General features: G+C 31.1%; 1 protein-coding gene across 3 annotated transcripts in view; it reads right to left on the bottom strand.

Moving 5' to 3' along the window:
* LRRIQ1 (leucine rich repeats and IQ motif containing 1) overlaps window positions 1-17,901 on the bottom strand; it is a 175,742-nt gene extending 157,841 nt beyond the window's left edge. For all 3 annotated transcript variants that reach the window (XM_039868979.1, XM_039868982.1, XM_039868980.1), the window contains exons 1-7: window positions 17,831-17,901; window positions 14,328-14,472; window positions 13,068-13,179; window positions 9,391-9,482; window positions 7,425-7,542; window positions 6,701-6,924; window positions 3,271-3,345 (exon numbers count right to left, since the gene is read on the bottom strand). In XM_039868979.1, coding sequence (XP_039724913.1) covers window positions 3,271-3,345; window positions 6,701-6,924; window positions 7,425-7,542; window positions 9,391-9,482; window positions 13,068-13,179; window positions 14,328-14,471 — 765 coding nt within the window. In that variant the 5' untranslated portion in view covers window position 14,472; window positions 17,831-17,901. The remainder of the gene's footprint in view (window positions 1-3,270; window positions 3,346-6,700; window positions 6,925-7,424; window positions 7,543-9,390; window positions 9,483-13,067; window positions 13,180-14,327; window positions 14,473-17,830) is intronic.
* Window positions 17,902-17,927: the final 26 nt, after the last annotated feature.

Below are 17,927 nucleotides of genomic sequence, written 5' to 3'. Positions count from 1 at the left end.
TGAGGCCAATATTACTTTGATACCAAAACCTGGTAAGGATAACACAAAAAAAGAAAACTACAGACCAATATCTCATGAACACAGATGCAAAAATCCTAAATAAGATACTAGTGACCGAATACAGAACATATTAAAAAGATTATACACTACGACCATCCCAGGGGCACAGGGATGGTTCAACATACACAAATTGATTAATGTGATATACCACATAAACAAATTAATAAATAAGAATCATATGGTCATATCAATAGATGCAGAAAAAGCCTTCGACAAGATACAGCATCCACTTATGATCAAAACACTTATTAACAAAATCAGTATAGAAGAAAAGTACCTTAACATAATAAAGGCCATTTATGACAAATCATCAGCCAACATTATACTTAATGATGAAAAACTAAAAACCTTCCCTCTAAGATCAGGAACAAGGCAAGGCTGTCCACTATTGCCACTCTTATTCAATATAACATTGGAGGTCCTAGCAAGTAGAATCAGACAAGAACGATATAAAAGGCATCCAAATAGAAAACGAAGAAGGCAAACAGTCACTATGTGCAGATGACATGATTCTCTTTATAGAAAACTCTAAAGACTCCACAAGCACACTACTAGAAACAATAAGCAAATAAGTAAAGTTTCTGTATACATAATCAATGTTCAAAATTCCATAGCATTCCTATACTCTAATAATGAAGTATCAGAAAAAGAAGATGAAAAATAATTATTTTTGCAATTGCAACAAAAAGAATAAAATATCTAGGAATAAATTTAATGAAACATGTGAAGGACCTACATGATGAAAATTACAAGACCCTATTAAAAGAAATTGAAGAAGATACAAAAAAATGCAAAGATATTCCGTGTTCTTGGATTAGAAGAATCCACATAGTTAAAATGGCCTTATTACCTAAAGCATTATACAGATTTAATGCAATCCCCATCAAAATCCTATCAGCATTTTTAAAAAAATATATAACAAAAAATCATTAGATTTGTATGGAAGCACAAAAGACCCTGAATTACCAAAACCATCCTGAGAAAAAAGAACGAGGCTGGGGACATGACTGTGCTGACTTCAAATTATACTACAAAGCAACAGTAATCAAAACGGCATGGTTTTGGCAGCAAAACAGACACACGGATCATTGGAATAGAATTGAGAGTCCGGAAGTAAACCCATATTTACATGGGCAAATAATTTTTGACAAAAATGCCAGAAACATACAGTGGAGAAAGGAAAAACTCTTCAATAAATGGTGCTGGGAAAACTGAAAGGCCACCTGCAAAATAATGAAACTAGACTGTTGTCTATCACCACACACCATAATTAACTCAAAATGTATTAAGGACCTGAATATAAGACCTGAAATGATAAAATGCATAGAAGAAAACATAGGGCCTAAACTCAAGGACCTTGGACTTCAAGAGGTATGAATTTGACCTCAAAGGCAAGGGAAGTAAAAGCTAAAATAAATGAATGGGACTACATCAAACTAAAAAGCTTCTGCTCAGCAAAAGAAATTGTCAACAAGGTAAAGAGACAGCCATCTAAATGGGAAAATATATTTGCAAGCAATGCTTTAGATAAGGGTCTAATATCCAAAATATACAAAGAACTCATACAACTCAATAACAACAAAAAAACAAATGATCCAATCAAAAAATGGGCAGAGGACCTGAACAGACACTTCTCCCTAGAGGAAATACAAATGGCCAACAAATATATGAAAAGATGCTCAATATCGCTAGCTATTAGGGAAATGCAAATTAAAACCACAATGAGATACCATCTCACACTTGTTAGAATAAGTATAATCAACAGGACAAATAATAACAAATGTTGGAGAGGATACGAAGAAAAAGGAACCCTCATTCAGTGCTGGAGGGACTGCAAATTGGTTCAGCCACTATGGAAAACAGTATTGGAGGTTCCTCAAAAATCTAAGAATTGACCTACCATACGATCCAGCATTCTCTCTATTGGGTATTTACCCCCAAAGACTTGAAAACCCATAACCGAAATGATATTTGCACACCGATGTTCATAGCAGCATTATTCACAGTGGTCAGGACATGAAAGCTGAGGTGTCCTACAATAGATGATTGGCTAAAGAAGCTGTGGTACATATATACAATGGAATATTATTCAGCCATAAGAAGAGATGAAATACTACCATTTGCAAAAACATGGATGGACCTCGAGATAAACATGCTAAGTGAAATAAGCCAGACAGAAAAAGTTGAAAATCACATATCACTTATAGTTGGGATATAAACCTAAAAGCAACAAACCAACAAGAGAAACAAACAGAGACTCATGGACATAGACTATAGACTAGTGGTTACCAGAGTGTAGGGGGTGAGGAAGGAGGGGAGAGGTAGATGGGGTAAAGGTGGTCAAATATAGGATTTAGGGGGAGGGCAAAGTGGGTGAAAGGGATCAAATATATGATAGCTGAAGGCAACTGGACTTTGGGTCCAGTTGAATATAAAATATATAGATGTCAAATTACAATGTATACCTGAAAATTACATAATTGAATTAACCAATGTTATCCCAATAAACTTAATTTTAAAAAAATTAAAAAAAATAAAGATAGGCAGTAGGGACAATCATATTATAATGTACAATTATATCAAATCAACATGTTGTACATTTTAAACTTATACAATGTTATATGTTAAAAATATTTCAAACAATTATGGCCAGTAGAAACCTACTTTTTCTGATGTATGTTCATATAAATAATGACTTAAAGGAAATACAAAGAAAAATAGTATATTAAGATGAACAGTAAGATTATGAGAAATTTCATCTACTTTATGCTTGTAATAACTTAAAATAATTTTATATAAAAGCTGTAGGGTAAACAAAAGTTAAAATTTAATAAATATGTCATCAGAATCATCTTAAATTCAAAGGGGTTATTTAGCACATACAATGAACTGTGTTTAAGAAATACAGTAAATTTTTATAATAATTTTCAATCATCATTATATGTTCATAATTATCTTTCCTCAAACATTAAAATAAATTTTAGAATTAAAATTTTATAGAGACATATTCACTCATTAACCAGTTTATTTTCATTTTCAGGACATTCTATTTTGAGAAGAGTCTCTCATGATTAATGAATATTTAAAGCTTTATTAAATTAATTCTTACACCAGTTAGGCAATATTATTTTAAAATGTCCATTTCAAGCATAGTAATTTATTTCAAATGAAGAATAATTATTGCACTGAGTAAAAGCAACAAATAGATACCTCATGCTGTTTAAATTTCTCTTTCCACATTTTCTCTTCTTTATGGAGCTCATCATTCATCTTGTCCTGCTCTTGCTGAATACATGGTAAAATTAAAATATTATATTCAAATGTCAAAAATATTCTATTCATTCATTACGTATAATTCTTACAACATATATTTGTAAATAATGGTTAAAATAACTCATCCAATGGTCATCAGTTATTAATACTGGGATAACAACTTTAATCACAACCTAAACTGTTGTATTTATAGGATTTTCACTTTCAACACATAAAGATGTCTGTAACCTTGGAAAGTGTTTTATTTATTTGAGTATGTTTATTCACATAATAAAGAGCATCAGCTATAAATATTGTTGGACAATGCAAAAATTACAAATAATAATGTTTGTAAGATGGGCTTTGAATTACAGTATTTTTCTCTCCACACAATCTCATTTCATTCACACAATAAATCAGTTCAGTGGGTAATGATTTTCTTTTAATAACTCTTTATTAGCACATATTTTGTTAAAGTTCTATAGAATAAACAAAAATCAGTAAAATATAATCCTTTTACTCTAAAACTTTACCTTTAATATGGGAACACTATCACAAGTTCATATATTACCCCAAATTTAGCAGAATAAATTCATCAAAAGAGAAGACTATAAAGGATCACAGTAGGAATAGGTGTTATAATTAGAAGATCATGACAAATTTCATGCAGAAGATTGTATTTGAAAAGACTAGGCTTTCAAGAGGCTAAACTGACATTTTAGAGGTTTATTAAATATTTTTGAACTAAGAAAATGATTATAGTTCTGCTTTCAGAGAAAGCATAACGTTACATTAGAGTTAGAGACAGAAATCCAAGGAGACTCTAAGGAAATCAGTAAAGTAGGTATTAGAGAAGTGTATGTGAGGATCAATGAGGGACTTCTGTAGATAGCATGGCAGGGAAAGAACAGATACAAAGACAATATAAACACGAAATTGCCACAATTTGCTAGTTGACTGCATATAAAGGAAATGGGACATTTCCTTTGGACATTATCTTATATGAGCTCTGGCAAATTTTGAGGGGATTTAAGAAGGGAAATAACATTTTCTTAAATAAATATACTTCTGACAGGACGACAGTGGATGAATTCGTGGACGACCAAAAGTAGGGAGATCAATACAGTAAATATTCCAAGTTAGACATTAGGACTGAACTATGAAGAAGCAGGAGATATACAAATGAAAAGATGTAGAATACAACTGTTAAAAGGAAGAGAATAATAAAAGAGAGGAAACAGTCAAAAATGGTTCTCTCTTTTCTAGCTTGGACTATGATGATAGTGTGGCTCATCAAAATAAAAAATACCTGAGGAGGAGCACGATTCAGAAAAAAAGACAATACATTCAGTTTTAGATACATTAAGTTCTGAGTGTTAAGTATCTGTAAGATAGTTATGTAGTTTACTTTATTTTTCTTATAAATATAGATTTGGTTCTGAACAGACAAGGCTATGGATGAAATTATCAAGATTAAAGTATACGGAATAAGAAAAGAAAGAGCAAAAGATGAAAGCCTTGGTACCACATTCAAGGAGAGAGAAAAAAAGAAGCTTAAACGGACATCAAGGAAGGAGTTCCAAACATGTAAGAAAGAGAATCAAGGTAGTGTGGTCTCACAGAAGTCAAGGGAAAGAGAAATGGTCGACAATCAAATTTTTACTGGCATAAAATGCTACAGAAGCCAAAATAAGAACTGAAAAAAGAACTTGTGAGTATGGTAACTTAGAAAACATTGGTTATTTTTGTCAAGAACAGTTTCGCTCAGTGTGGTGGTGGTAAACACCTAGTAGGTTTATGATTAAATGATACATAAGAAAATGGATATAGCAAAAATAACTACTCTTAAGAAGCTTGATTATAAGTACAGCTAAAAAGCTTGCTAAAGTGAAACATGAACAAAGGTGATATCGTGGTTGTTCCTTTGTTTTGTTTCTAGGATGTTTATAAACAATAAAAAAGGAAGAAGTTGATGAGGTGTTTTTGCACATAGGAAAAAGCAGGGATAAATTGGAAAATGATAGAATACAAAGCGAAGAGGAAAAGCTAGCCTTTGGTAGAAGGAAGAAACTTCTGTTACTGAGATATTGAGATAGAAACAAAGGCAAAAAAATAAAAAGGTGAATATAGAGGTTAACGCTAACTATACATGGGATTAGAAAGAAGAGAAAGCTCGTAATTGATGCAAAAATGTTGTGTGATCATATATTAATAATGAGGAGGGAGTAGTTGGGTGGAACTCTTATGGAAAAAGATTTACAATAGTGGTTTTGGAGAGTATAAGAGGATACTGACAAAGGACACAGACGAGAACTACTGAAAGGAAGTGAATCATATATTTAGAACATCATTATAATATTATGGAGTAGCCCCCACTGGAAAGCTTTTAAACCCCAAGGCATAACAAAGCACACATTTAGGAATCACTAAGCCTACTAATGTCATTTTTTAAAATCATAATTTTATGATGGAAATGATCACATTGATCTGGTCTGTGGGAAGGAAAATATAACTAAAGAAAAGCTAAGGATTTTGTTTACTACTGGAAAGAGACATGGCCAAGTGGTTCTACGATATAATTATCTTTAACTTGTTTATTTTCTATATAATTAGAAGATGCAATGTACTCAACATGGAGGGCTAGAATACTCTGAACCACCTAGGTGACCATAAGCTAATGTTCTCTATATTGAATACTCAGATCTAGCAAGTTCTGAGCAACATTTAAGTCAATGTTAGTGATCTAAGACAGAAGTCAGTCCGTCTGCTACCCAGACATTCTGAGGTTCCTGAGAGCCCCCAAGCAGGGTCCTAAAAAAATCACTGGTTTTGCAATATGACTCTACCATCACCTGAGGGTGTAGAGCTCCTGGGGTAGTGTTAGGGGAAAAAACAAAATACAAACAACACAAAACTCCTCCACACCAAAAAATTTCTAGTTCAAGGAATTAGCTCAATTATGGAGATGAAGTACAAACTATCATCCACAAGGCTGAACCTCTTCAATCAAATGATTTTTACATAATTGCTATATATCAGACCACATTGTGTGATTAAGAAAATTCTGTTGCCTTTTCCTATCATTAGAAGGATATAAAAAAGCAATAGCTTATGCTATAAATGTCAGCCTTTCTAGGACTATCTTTGAAACTTCATAGACTATAGGCACTCCCACAATCCAAAGCAGTATCTGAACTTCCAATGAATTTCAATAAAAACTAACCAAAAAAATCATATGAAATATTGATCCATAGTAAATTGCTTTTATTATCAGGAGTAAGTAAAAGCCATAGAACAGAGTTCAATCCATCCTATAATCCAAAACATCAATACTCTTCAGCAGTAGCTGTGATTCAAAAAAATATATGAAAAACGAAAAAAAACTTACCTTCCGAATACTGTCTAATTTCCTCTTTTCAACTTCAAATTGTTTCATCCAGTGATGTCTCTTTTCTTCTTCTTCTTGAAATTGCTTTTCTTCTCTATCCCTTTGAGCTTTGATGGTTTCTTTCTCTTGGTCTTCTAGTTCTTTTTGTTTGTCTTGCCAAGCCTCAAAAGATTGCCTTAATTTTTCTTCTACTTCACAGTATTCAAAATTTATTTCCCCATCATCTGCATTCATAAAGAGAAATCATATTATTATTTTAAGATCAAATCTGTCAAAAGTGATCCAGTGTAAAGTATAAAAGTAATTTTTAAATGAAGAAATAATTTCACATATTACCAAAGTAAAAGTGATAAACTACAAGAAAATATACTCTTGAATATACATGTAAATTCCATTGCAGTCAATAAAAAAGCACATAACTTGCCTTAAACTAGTCCACAAAACTTAACATAAAAAATGTGTGGGTATGTGTGTGTGTGTGCCTGTGTGTAGGTAAGGAATACTTAAGGGATATTTAATAGATTCAAGGCTGGGTATATCTGTGTATATCCAGCTATAGGTATGGAAAATTATAAATATATTTAAATCAAGTTAATTTAGGAGGCACGAAGAAAACTATGAGAAAGTATAATTTCAAATACTGCGATTGTACTTTTCTAATTGTCAGAAGAAAAAACTAAATTTTCTCAAGCTATGGTAAGATAAAAATTATCAAAAATAACACCTGGAAAAACAAGTTCATCCACGGGCAAGTGATGAGGACCAGGCTCTGGTACAGAATCAGGACTGCCATGATGGGTTTTACTTCTCAGAAATTCTTCCTTTTCTATTTCAGATAATATCTAAGCGGTTAAAAAAGAGTATCAATGATTAAAGAAACCAAAAGAGAGAGTAAAGCTATCATTTTAATAATATATTAAATATTTACATATACATATCTAGAACTTTACTTCAAAACTCTAATACAGTTCTACAACACATTAGTATATATTGTCTTTATGGTAAGTAAAAATGTTTTTCTCAAGCAAGTCTACTGTATTTTATCCTCATGTTTTTCAGAACTCTAATCACTCTATAATATTAATCCACAATATTCACTTAAACTTCTTGATAATCATTTAAAAATATTTCTACTAATATTTGTTTTCCACCTAATATACTTCTATCTTTCTTATCTGTAGTTATTGCTCACATATACAATTGCTAATATATTCAATATGTTTAAAAAACAGAACTATTCTCTAACCTGAATTATATATAAGTCATAATTTTGATGAGTACTTTTCCATAATTAGATTTCCATCATAATCTAGTTGGAAAGAAATAGGTTCTCTAGTCCAATGAAACAGCAGTAAGATAATTCGAAATTAATATTTTGTTTTAGTGTTACCAAAAGAGTGTCATAGACATACATAAAAGTGATTTTCATATTATTTTAGACATCTTAGGGAGCAGAAATAGAATTAGATTTAAAAAAAAAGAATTTGGTAAAATGAAAGTTAAAAATGAATCCAAGATGCTGAAACTGTAGAAGAGATTTTTTTGTAAATGTATTTGAAGGGATATTAACCAAAAATGTTAGTTAGCTCTTTTACTTTTTAATTTAATTTATTAGGGTGACATTGGCTAACAAAATTATATAGGTTTCAAATGTACAATTAAATAATACATCATAACTTGCACTGTATTTACATTGTGTTCACCACCCAAAGTCAAATCTCCTTCCATCACCATATATCTGACATCCTTTACCCTTATCTACCCTCCCCGCTCCTACCTTTCCTTCTCGTAACCAATAAACTGTTGTCTGTGTCTATGAGTTTTTGTTTGTCTTGTTCATTTGTTGCTTTCAATTTTATATCCTAAATATAAGTGAAATGATATAGTTCTTAATCTTTTTCATCTAACTTATTTTGTTTAGCATGATTATCTCAAGATGCATCCATTATCTCTCCTTTACTCTTATTTTTTAGGGATATTTAATTCTGTCTTTAAAAGAAAACTAATGCAAGATGTTCTATGTTTAAAGTTTCTGTAGAGTATTCAATGTCTCTGCTGGAACACAGTACATTCCTAAGCAAGGTAATAAACAATAGGGGGAAAACATCATGTAATACAGTTCTGTTTTATCTACCGCACATTAAATTCTCAAGTATTAATGCTTCAAATCACTATTGCTAATATTTTTAAAAATTGAAATTTCAGTGGTTTTGTATTATATGCCAAAAAATCACCAAAAATAATATGCTTAAACATAATTAATTTATTATTATTTTTTTAAATTTTAAATTACAGCTGACATGCAATATATTATTTTACATTAGTTTCAGGTGTAAAGTGAAGCAAAGTGGTTAAATAGTTATATAATTTATGAAGTGATTCCCCTGATTAGTCTAGCACCCATCTGGCACTATACATAGTTATTACAATATTATTGACTATATTCTCTATGCTGTACTTTACATCACTATGACTATTTCAAACTACCAATTTGTACTTCTTAATCCCAACACCTTTACACCCAGTCTGTCCCCAACCCTTCTCCCATTTGGCAACCATCGTCTTGTTCTCTGTAAATTAATTTTTAAATCAGTGAACTTTAAATCAGTGAACTATCATCCTATATAAGAGGGAAAGGTAAATTTCTTGCTATAATATTGAGTACTTTCAGTCAAATGTTGAAAATATACCTTCATTAATTGGTCTGGATTTTCTTTAGATTCAGTTGATAATTCTATCCTTAAATGCATATGATTATTAGAAACTGCTCCATAATTATAGCCTAGAGAAATAAAAAACATTATAACTTTAAATATTAGAGTAGGGCATAAAATGCTAAAATCCTGAATCTTATCATTATCCTTTAATCTCAAATTTTATTATAGTATATTCTTGATCAGTAACTCAAAACAACAGAAAAATAATGAAGAATAAATAATAGAAGAAATTTATAAACTTTATTCTAAAAAAAGTAACAAATTTTGAAAGCACTCTAATTCTTTATTATCTTTCATATTCTAGACTGGTTTATCTTCCATCATACACAGAATAATACTTTGTTTGATGGTGCAATGAAATTTTGATTAGAAATCAGCAAAAGTTTATTTTACCTGCTACAAACAAGCAATATAATCATATGGAAAATACTTTAATAAAAGTATGAGTTTAAAAGATTGTAATTACTAAAATGTGATTGAAGTGAACTTTCATTCTTGATTTTATAAGTTTTTTTGAGCTTTCTCAGGTGTTTTTTATCATCTGTGAAGATGTAGTTATGTTTCTTTTATTTATTCATTTAATTTGTTATATCATGTTAATGTTTCCTAATAGTAAATTATTTTTTAAAGATGACCATTCTACTGGTTAACTGACCATTTACACCTATTTTGTCAAATATTATAGAGTTTCTTCAATAACTATTCACAACCTTTCTGGTATGCTTTCCTATGTGAGAGACTGAAAAGCAAATATAATAATAATAATAATAATAATAATAATAATATTCTCCAAATTCCTTTAAAGCTAGGTTTCTAAGGGTGATTTAGGTTCTATCAATTATATATTTGTTTGTCTTTATTTTCATAAAAATATTATGTGTGAAGAGAGGCAGAGAGCTATATTTTAATTTTTTTTGGCCCAGACCACGATAGAGGAAGATATGGGTTTGAGATAGATGTGTATAGTAGAGGATAAATGTCTCTGAATTTCTTAATTATGTCAGACAGCAGGACCTGCCCAGTTCTACAATGTATGTGTGTATATATTTTGTCTGACATTCAGTCTGCAGTCTGCTTCTTCAGTTATATTAACCATCTGTTATTTATTATATTGGCTAGTCTCCAATGATGTCTCCTCCATACTTTCTGGTATGTACACCTGTGTAGTTCCCCCCGCCTTCAACCATGTGTAACCATCAAGGTGTGGTAGAAATGATGCTGCATGACTTCTGAAAATAGGTTAAAAGCAGCCTTAAAAAGTTCCATCTTAGTCTCTTGGTATTTTGTTCATGGTACGCTCCTTCTCAATGCCCAGGTGCCATGCAAGCTACAGGGAGAAACCACATATAGGTATCTCCAGTTGACAGCACCACCTGAACTCCCAGCCAACAACTGTATCAACTGTCAGCCATCTGAGTGAGCCATCTTGGAATTACAATCCAGTAATGACTTCAGATGACAGCAGCCTTAATCAACATCTGACTCTAAATGCATTAGATATACAAGCAGTAATTGCCCAGCCAACCCACAGAACTATAAAATATAACAAATTGTTATTTTAAACGACTGTTTATTTTGCAGCAAAAAATAACCAGAACATCTATTCTACCCATAAAACAAGCAAACGAATACCTCCCCAAACCTTACTGCTTAACATAGCTAAAATGGCTTCTGATAACTACAACTGAGAACCTTAATCAATACATCTATAGGCATAAATGAAATTAGCCTCTGGCTTATTTTGTATGTATTATACTTGTACAGTTTTATTTTTAAAATATGAAGCATTTTATAAATATTATATAATCTGTAGAATTTCTGCTCCTTGACAGATTTTAAGAATTTAATTGCAAAATTATTCCTAGTTTCTAACTACATTTGAAAAGAAATCCCTTTCTACCTTCTTGTCAGATTATTGATTTAATAATGTTTTCCATTTTTCTTATACAATGTTGATAATTTTAATTTTCTTGGAAAATTATTCTATTTATTGAGACTATTAAATATATTTGACTAGAGCTATATATGAGTTCTCATAATTTTCTACACAACTGCTATAATTATAGTTATATAACATTTCATGTAACTAATTTTCTATAATTGTTTCCTTTGATTTTTTATAATTAAGCTAGATAATTGTCAAAATATTTGTATTTTAATTGTATAAATCTTAATTTAAAAATAAACAAACCATTACTCCCCCCTCCCTGCCCCATAACTCAACTATAGATAATCACTGCCAAATTTGGAGCATCTTCATATAGAGTAAGTCTTTACATATCCATTCACACAGATGCTCAGGACAAAATTCTTGAAGCCACCTTCCTTTCTTCCTTTCATGCCAATCCATCAATAAATCCTTTTGATTCTTCTATCTTAAAAATGGTTTCTAGACTATAACCATTTTCATAATTTCTACTTAAATTACTCTCATTTCCAACCATACTATTAAAAGTCTTACAGAAGACTCTTACCACCTCAATGCATCTTGTCTACACAGTTACCAATATGACTGTCTCAAACTGTAAGTCAGATATTGTCACTCCTTAGTCAAAAACCTTGATATATGCAGAATAGAATTCAAAGTCCACACCATGGTTTATAAGAACTCTATATGGTTCGACCCCTTGTTTTCTTTGATACAACTACAAAGGCTAACTGTTCTTCAAACATATTAAGCCTACTCAGTGTGCCTTGACCTTTACAATTCCCACTTTCTGGAATATTGGCTCTCTGGATAGCCTCATGGCTCATCTTCTCATTCATTAATATATCTATGAGGTTTACTTTCTCAGTCATTGCTTAAATATCACCTCAGAGGGGCTTTCCCTCACTACCCTACCTAAAATAGCAACCTCCAAACTCTATCCCCTTATCTTGATTTTTTTCCTTCTTAGCAACTATCTCTATTGAAATGTTACATATTTATTTAGTTGTTTATTGTCTGTCTTCTCATACTGAAACATTAGAACAGGAAAGTAGAACCTTTGCCTATTTTGTTCTCTTCTATATTTTCAGTGGCTAGAACAAATCCTTTTACACAGTAATATTTGTTGAATAAATATCTATGGATATCCACATTATAATTTATGCTAACACTTGCACAAATGACCTTGAATTTTATAACAATTTTAATAATATATTATTACTATTTCTTATGTCATTAAATAATTGTCTAAGCTACCTTTTTAAATGAGTATACTATTGAATACAACAAAGTCCTGTTGAACATTTAGGTTGTTGCCATTTTTTCCTTATAAACTAAGCCATGATTAATTCTAGTTAAATCTCTGATCATTCTTTTATTATTAGAATAATTCAAAAAAGTAAATTTGCTCAGTTGAAGAAAATAAAGATCGTTATGCTTTTTAAATAAATTTTATTTTCCTCCAAATAAATAGTCACATGATTAGTTTTCTTTTCTTTGATGTAAACAGAATGTCTGGTTTTTATTAGGATTGGTGGCTAATATTTATTGGAGACATAATGCAGGTAGTGAGGAAAATAAATAAATGAACTAAATTGAGCATTCCAATATACTATAAAAATTATATTAGAGATAAATGTATATATCTGCATAGAATAAGAGATAAAAACTTCAGTTAAATTTTTCATACTTACAGAAAACATATATGCCAAACTATACTTACTTAAAACATCAGTATCTTCTAAATCTTGAAGAATGAGCTCTTCAGCAGTTTTACTCTTTTTCTTTATAATGTTAATACAGTGAAGAACTGACTGAGGTAATTCACCTAAATCCTAAAAAATTCAATAATGAAAAAAACTATAAAATTGTTTATCAAAACTATGTGTCAAATATTCCTTCCTTCAGTCCATACCAAACATTTGAGCAAAATGTGTAAATGAGGTAAAAGGGTTCCATATAAAGAACATAGTTCAAACAAATATATTTGGTTAAAATTTTCTCTTCATTTTCAGGTGTCATGAATTATATCATGATTATTTTTGGATTTCATAATCAAATGAAGAATCTAGGGGGGTTCTGTTTCACTTAAAGTGGATAAAAAGATATAATAGTGTAAAAACATTAATTTTTCCTAAAGGAACATATAGGTTATTGAAATTCTAATTAAAATCCAAAGTGTAATTATGTTTTGAAACTACAAATGAGTTTTTTTAACAAAACTTAGTTGACAGTATTTTGAAACAACAAAATAACTAAAAGAATTTAACCCATTTAATATTTATGAATATAAAAACTACAATAGAACAAAAATTAACAAAATAATGGAAAAGAAAAGATAGCCTGGATCAATCATATGTATAACAAATATATACAAAACATGACAAATCAAATTGAGAAGAGATGGATTATTCAACAAGTGACACTGGGAACATTAGTTTATTCAAGAAAATTTCAAATTAGAGCTTTATTTCATAACATACCTGAAAGTAAATTCCCACTGGATTAAGGACTTTGATGTAAAAGAATAAATCCATGAATACATTTTTCTAAGCATATAAACATTGGGGAGAATACACAAATGAAAATGATACCATGTTGGATTCCAAAAAAGTAACTATTTCTATAGGTCTAAAGTTTTAACATAAATTTTGCTTTTGATCCATCTATAATCACATTAGAATGCTTATGATTAAATAAAAAAGCAGAATTCAAATATATATATATATGTAAACATATATATGTACATAATATAGTATAATCCCAGTTTTACCCAAAAATGCACATGTATATATGTGGAATTATAGGTGATTTTTATCTTCGACATACTTTTTATATTTAAATATATACCAATATACATTGTTTAAAGTTGAAACTAAGGATAAACATGAAATAATTGTATAAAACACATTGAGAAAGTAATCTCTCTCCTGAAAAGCTTACTCTAATTAAAAGTCTCAAAAGTCCAACACTTAACACTTACTGTATCACTATCATCACTCTGGGTTTCTGATTTTGAATCACTACCACCATCATCTTTTTCCAAGGAAGAAATGCTGATTTTATCCAATTCAGCTTCTATTTCTTCTTCGAGCTTTGCATCATCATCATCGTTATCTTCCATCATCCTTCAAAATAAAACATAGAACTATTTAAAGAATACTGAAGAGGACAACAAAATTTATGAGTTCTTTAATGTCATACCAATCCAACATTGTTCTACATAAACATGTTTCAGTTTAACAAACTTTTATAACATCTTATTATGGTTGTACCATATATTTTAAAAAAAAACCATTGTTCTCTCTCCATTCATTCATTATTTCTTTAATGTTTTACTGCATAATGATTCCAATAATAGCCTTTTAATTCTCTAAGGGAAAAGTTACATGGAATGGGCTGGCTGACCTTCCTGAACCAAACTTCACAGTAAAATTCAGCCTCGTGGAAATGATTAATGGGAAAATACCTTTGGATAGCTTGAATATTCAGAGATTAAAATACTCATAAGAAAACAATCTAAGTCTATGTATGGGAAAACATATGGCTTGTTTCTACTCATTAACTCATAGTTGTTCATTTTACCAGAGATAGCCACAAGTTTTTCCAATAATAATATGTAATAATGGATACGCAGCATATAAAATCAATATTTATTTCATTTAAATCATTAATGCTAATAATGAATATGAGTCAGTAAGTACATTACAGTTAATCTTTACATCATCATCATCATAACAACCATCATTGGCTTCCATGTAGTGAGTACCTGTGACAAGCTAGGCTCTAGAAGCCATTCACATGATGGATAATCTTCAGAATAATTTACAGGTTAAAGGCCTTTATAGTCATTGTATAGATGAGAGAACTGAGGTTTGAAGAGGTTACTTAACTGTCCATAGCATTATGCTAATAAATAAGAGGGGCAGGATCCTGATTTAGATATCTTGAATCTAAATGCTGTGCTCTTCACTACCAAATGGTTTTCAAGCTTAGTCAAGCTATTCATCTGTCCAGCAATCATTCTGAACATCCCTTTGTCCAATAGTCTTCAAATTGCAGATTATAACCCATTAATGGATCAAGAAATAATTTAGTAGCTCTTGATTATCAAATTTTAATAACAGGATAGAAAAGTTAGAATAGGCTGGAAAAGAAACTACCAGGTGCATTCACAACAGTGCAAGGTGTTAAAAATACATTGATTAAACAAGACAACCTGTTTTCATAGTTTATAGTCTAGTTAACAAAAAAAAAAATAAACACTCTCATTTTTCTATTTCTTTTCTTTCAACCTCTTCTTACTCATCTTACTAGGGAAGGAGTTTCTTTTTCTAATAAAGGGTTATTCTCTACTTTTGCTCTGAATTTCACAAACGCTCACCTACTGAACTGTGCTCCATCTACTATTCCTTCTGTTTATTGTCTTGCCATACATTTTATTCCACTGACCCCTCTCCACATGAACACAATGAGTTTACTCCCATCCCTCCCCCAAAAAACTTCTGTGCCTGCCTTTCTTCTAACTATATATATCACATTTCTTTATTTCACACATAAATGACTTAATTAGACGGATCTACATGTATTGCCTATACTCTTGAGTATTTATCCCAGAAAAATGAAAACTTATATTCACACCAAAAACTGTACAAAAATGTTCACAACAGTTTTATTCATAAGAGTCCCAACCTGGAAACAACCAAACTGTCCCTCAAAAGGTGAAAGGTTAAAACAACTCTAGTACATGCATACCATGGAATAATACTAAGCAATATAAAGAATAAACTATTAATACATGCCACAATACTGATTAATCTCCAGAAACTACGCTGAGTAATCAAAGCATGACATACTATATGATTCTATTTCTATAATATTTTTAAGTGACACAATTTTATAAATGGAGAACAGATTAGTGATTGCCAGCAGGTGGGGTGGATTAGGTTGGGGAAAAGGTAGTTATGGTGATAAAAAGGCAACATGAGAGATTCTTGTAGTGTTGGAAATGTTTAATATCTTGATTGTGATAGTAGATTATAGTGCATACTCAGATAATAAAAATTATATAGAGCATATATACACAAATGAGTATAAGTAAAATTGAGGAAATCTGAATAAGCAGATTCTATCAATACCAATATCCTGGTCATGATATTATACTGGTTTACAAAATATTATCATTAAGAGACACTAGACAGCATACAAAGGATATTTCTGTATTATATGTGACTTTACAATTATATCAATAAAATTCAATTAAAGATATCCTAAGTACTAAGAAAACAGGTAAATTATAATGGATCCACAGAATGAAATAACATACAAATCCTTTTAAAAAAAAAATAAGTTCCTTTACTGTACTTTTCTGGAAAGGTAGCCAAGAAGAAATAATTGAAAAAAAGGTAAGTGGCTGAAAAATATGTAGAATAACATAACTTTTATGTAATCCCACACATATACACACATATACTTTTTTTAGACGTAGAAACTTTCTTGAAAACATTAGAGAACTTTCAGTTTTCATTTCACACCTTTATGCTGAATTATTTTTAAATAATGAATATGTACTACTTTTATAATTTTAAAATCTAGTTCAAAAAATACTCAGTTATCCACCACCTCCTTTCTCCAAAGAAAAGCAAAATAAAACAACACTACCAGTGCAAAATGCTAACCCGTAATCAAACTAACTTAAAGTGCAATTCAAAAGCTTTATTAAGTGGAAATTAGGGGTTTTTTGTTTGTTTGTTTGTTTAAGGTAGCTATAAAGCAGAATGCACGGGTACACAAAACTTTATGTAGAAGGAAAGGCAGGTGTATAAGGTAAAGGTAAGAGTCACTTGCATTATATGTCCCTCTACGCTCATCTACTGGCTCTTTAGATCAGCCCTGTCCAATTACATATTCAAGCACATATGTAATTTAAAATTTTCTAGTAGCAACTATTTTTAAAGTAAAGAGAAACAGGTGAAATTCATTTTAATGTTTTATTTAACTCGTTTTATCCAAAATATTTCAACACGTAATTATCAATAAAAATTAACATCAATGTAAAAAGTGGGAAATCTTAAGGAACTCCATTCTGCGACTATAGTTCTTCAACTATAAAGAAAGGGAGCGAAATCTATTTTCAAAGGTAACAAAATTATATGAGGAAAGGGAGCGAGAAAGAAAAGAGAACAGGAGGAAGAGAGGGAGGAAGAGAATTGCCACTTAGAGCCGGTAAAAGAGTAATTATCGAAGATTCCCTAGAAAGTCAGAGTAGACCTTCAAGTTTTGTGTGAGCTACCAAAATTTCCAAGTTGAGGGGAGCCTTGAGCTTCACGGACTCACGCAGCCACCCTTTCGGCACGCGGCTACCTTCCTCCTTTTCCCTAAAGCCTGGTCTTGGCAGAGAGGGACCCGGCTCAGTCTGCGTTCCCACACCGTTCCCTTTCCTCCTACACCACGAACCCCGGCCTTGAGGGGTCCCGGCTCACCCACCAGTGGCTAAATTTCTCCGTGTGGTTGGAAGACAGCGCCCAGAGGCTCCAAACAAAGTGTAACCACGGCAACAGCCAATCACAAAGAAGATGGATCG

This window comes from Pteropus medius, unplaced genomic scaffold (assembly GCF_902729225.1).
Source record: "Pteropus medius unplaced genomic scaffold, Ma_sr-lr_union100, whole genome shotgun sequence".
Taxonomy (NCBI): Eukaryota; Metazoa; Chordata; class Mammalia; order Chiroptera; family Pteropodidae; genus Pteropus; species Pteropus medius.
This window is presented reverse-complemented; position numbering and strand designations above follow the sequence as displayed.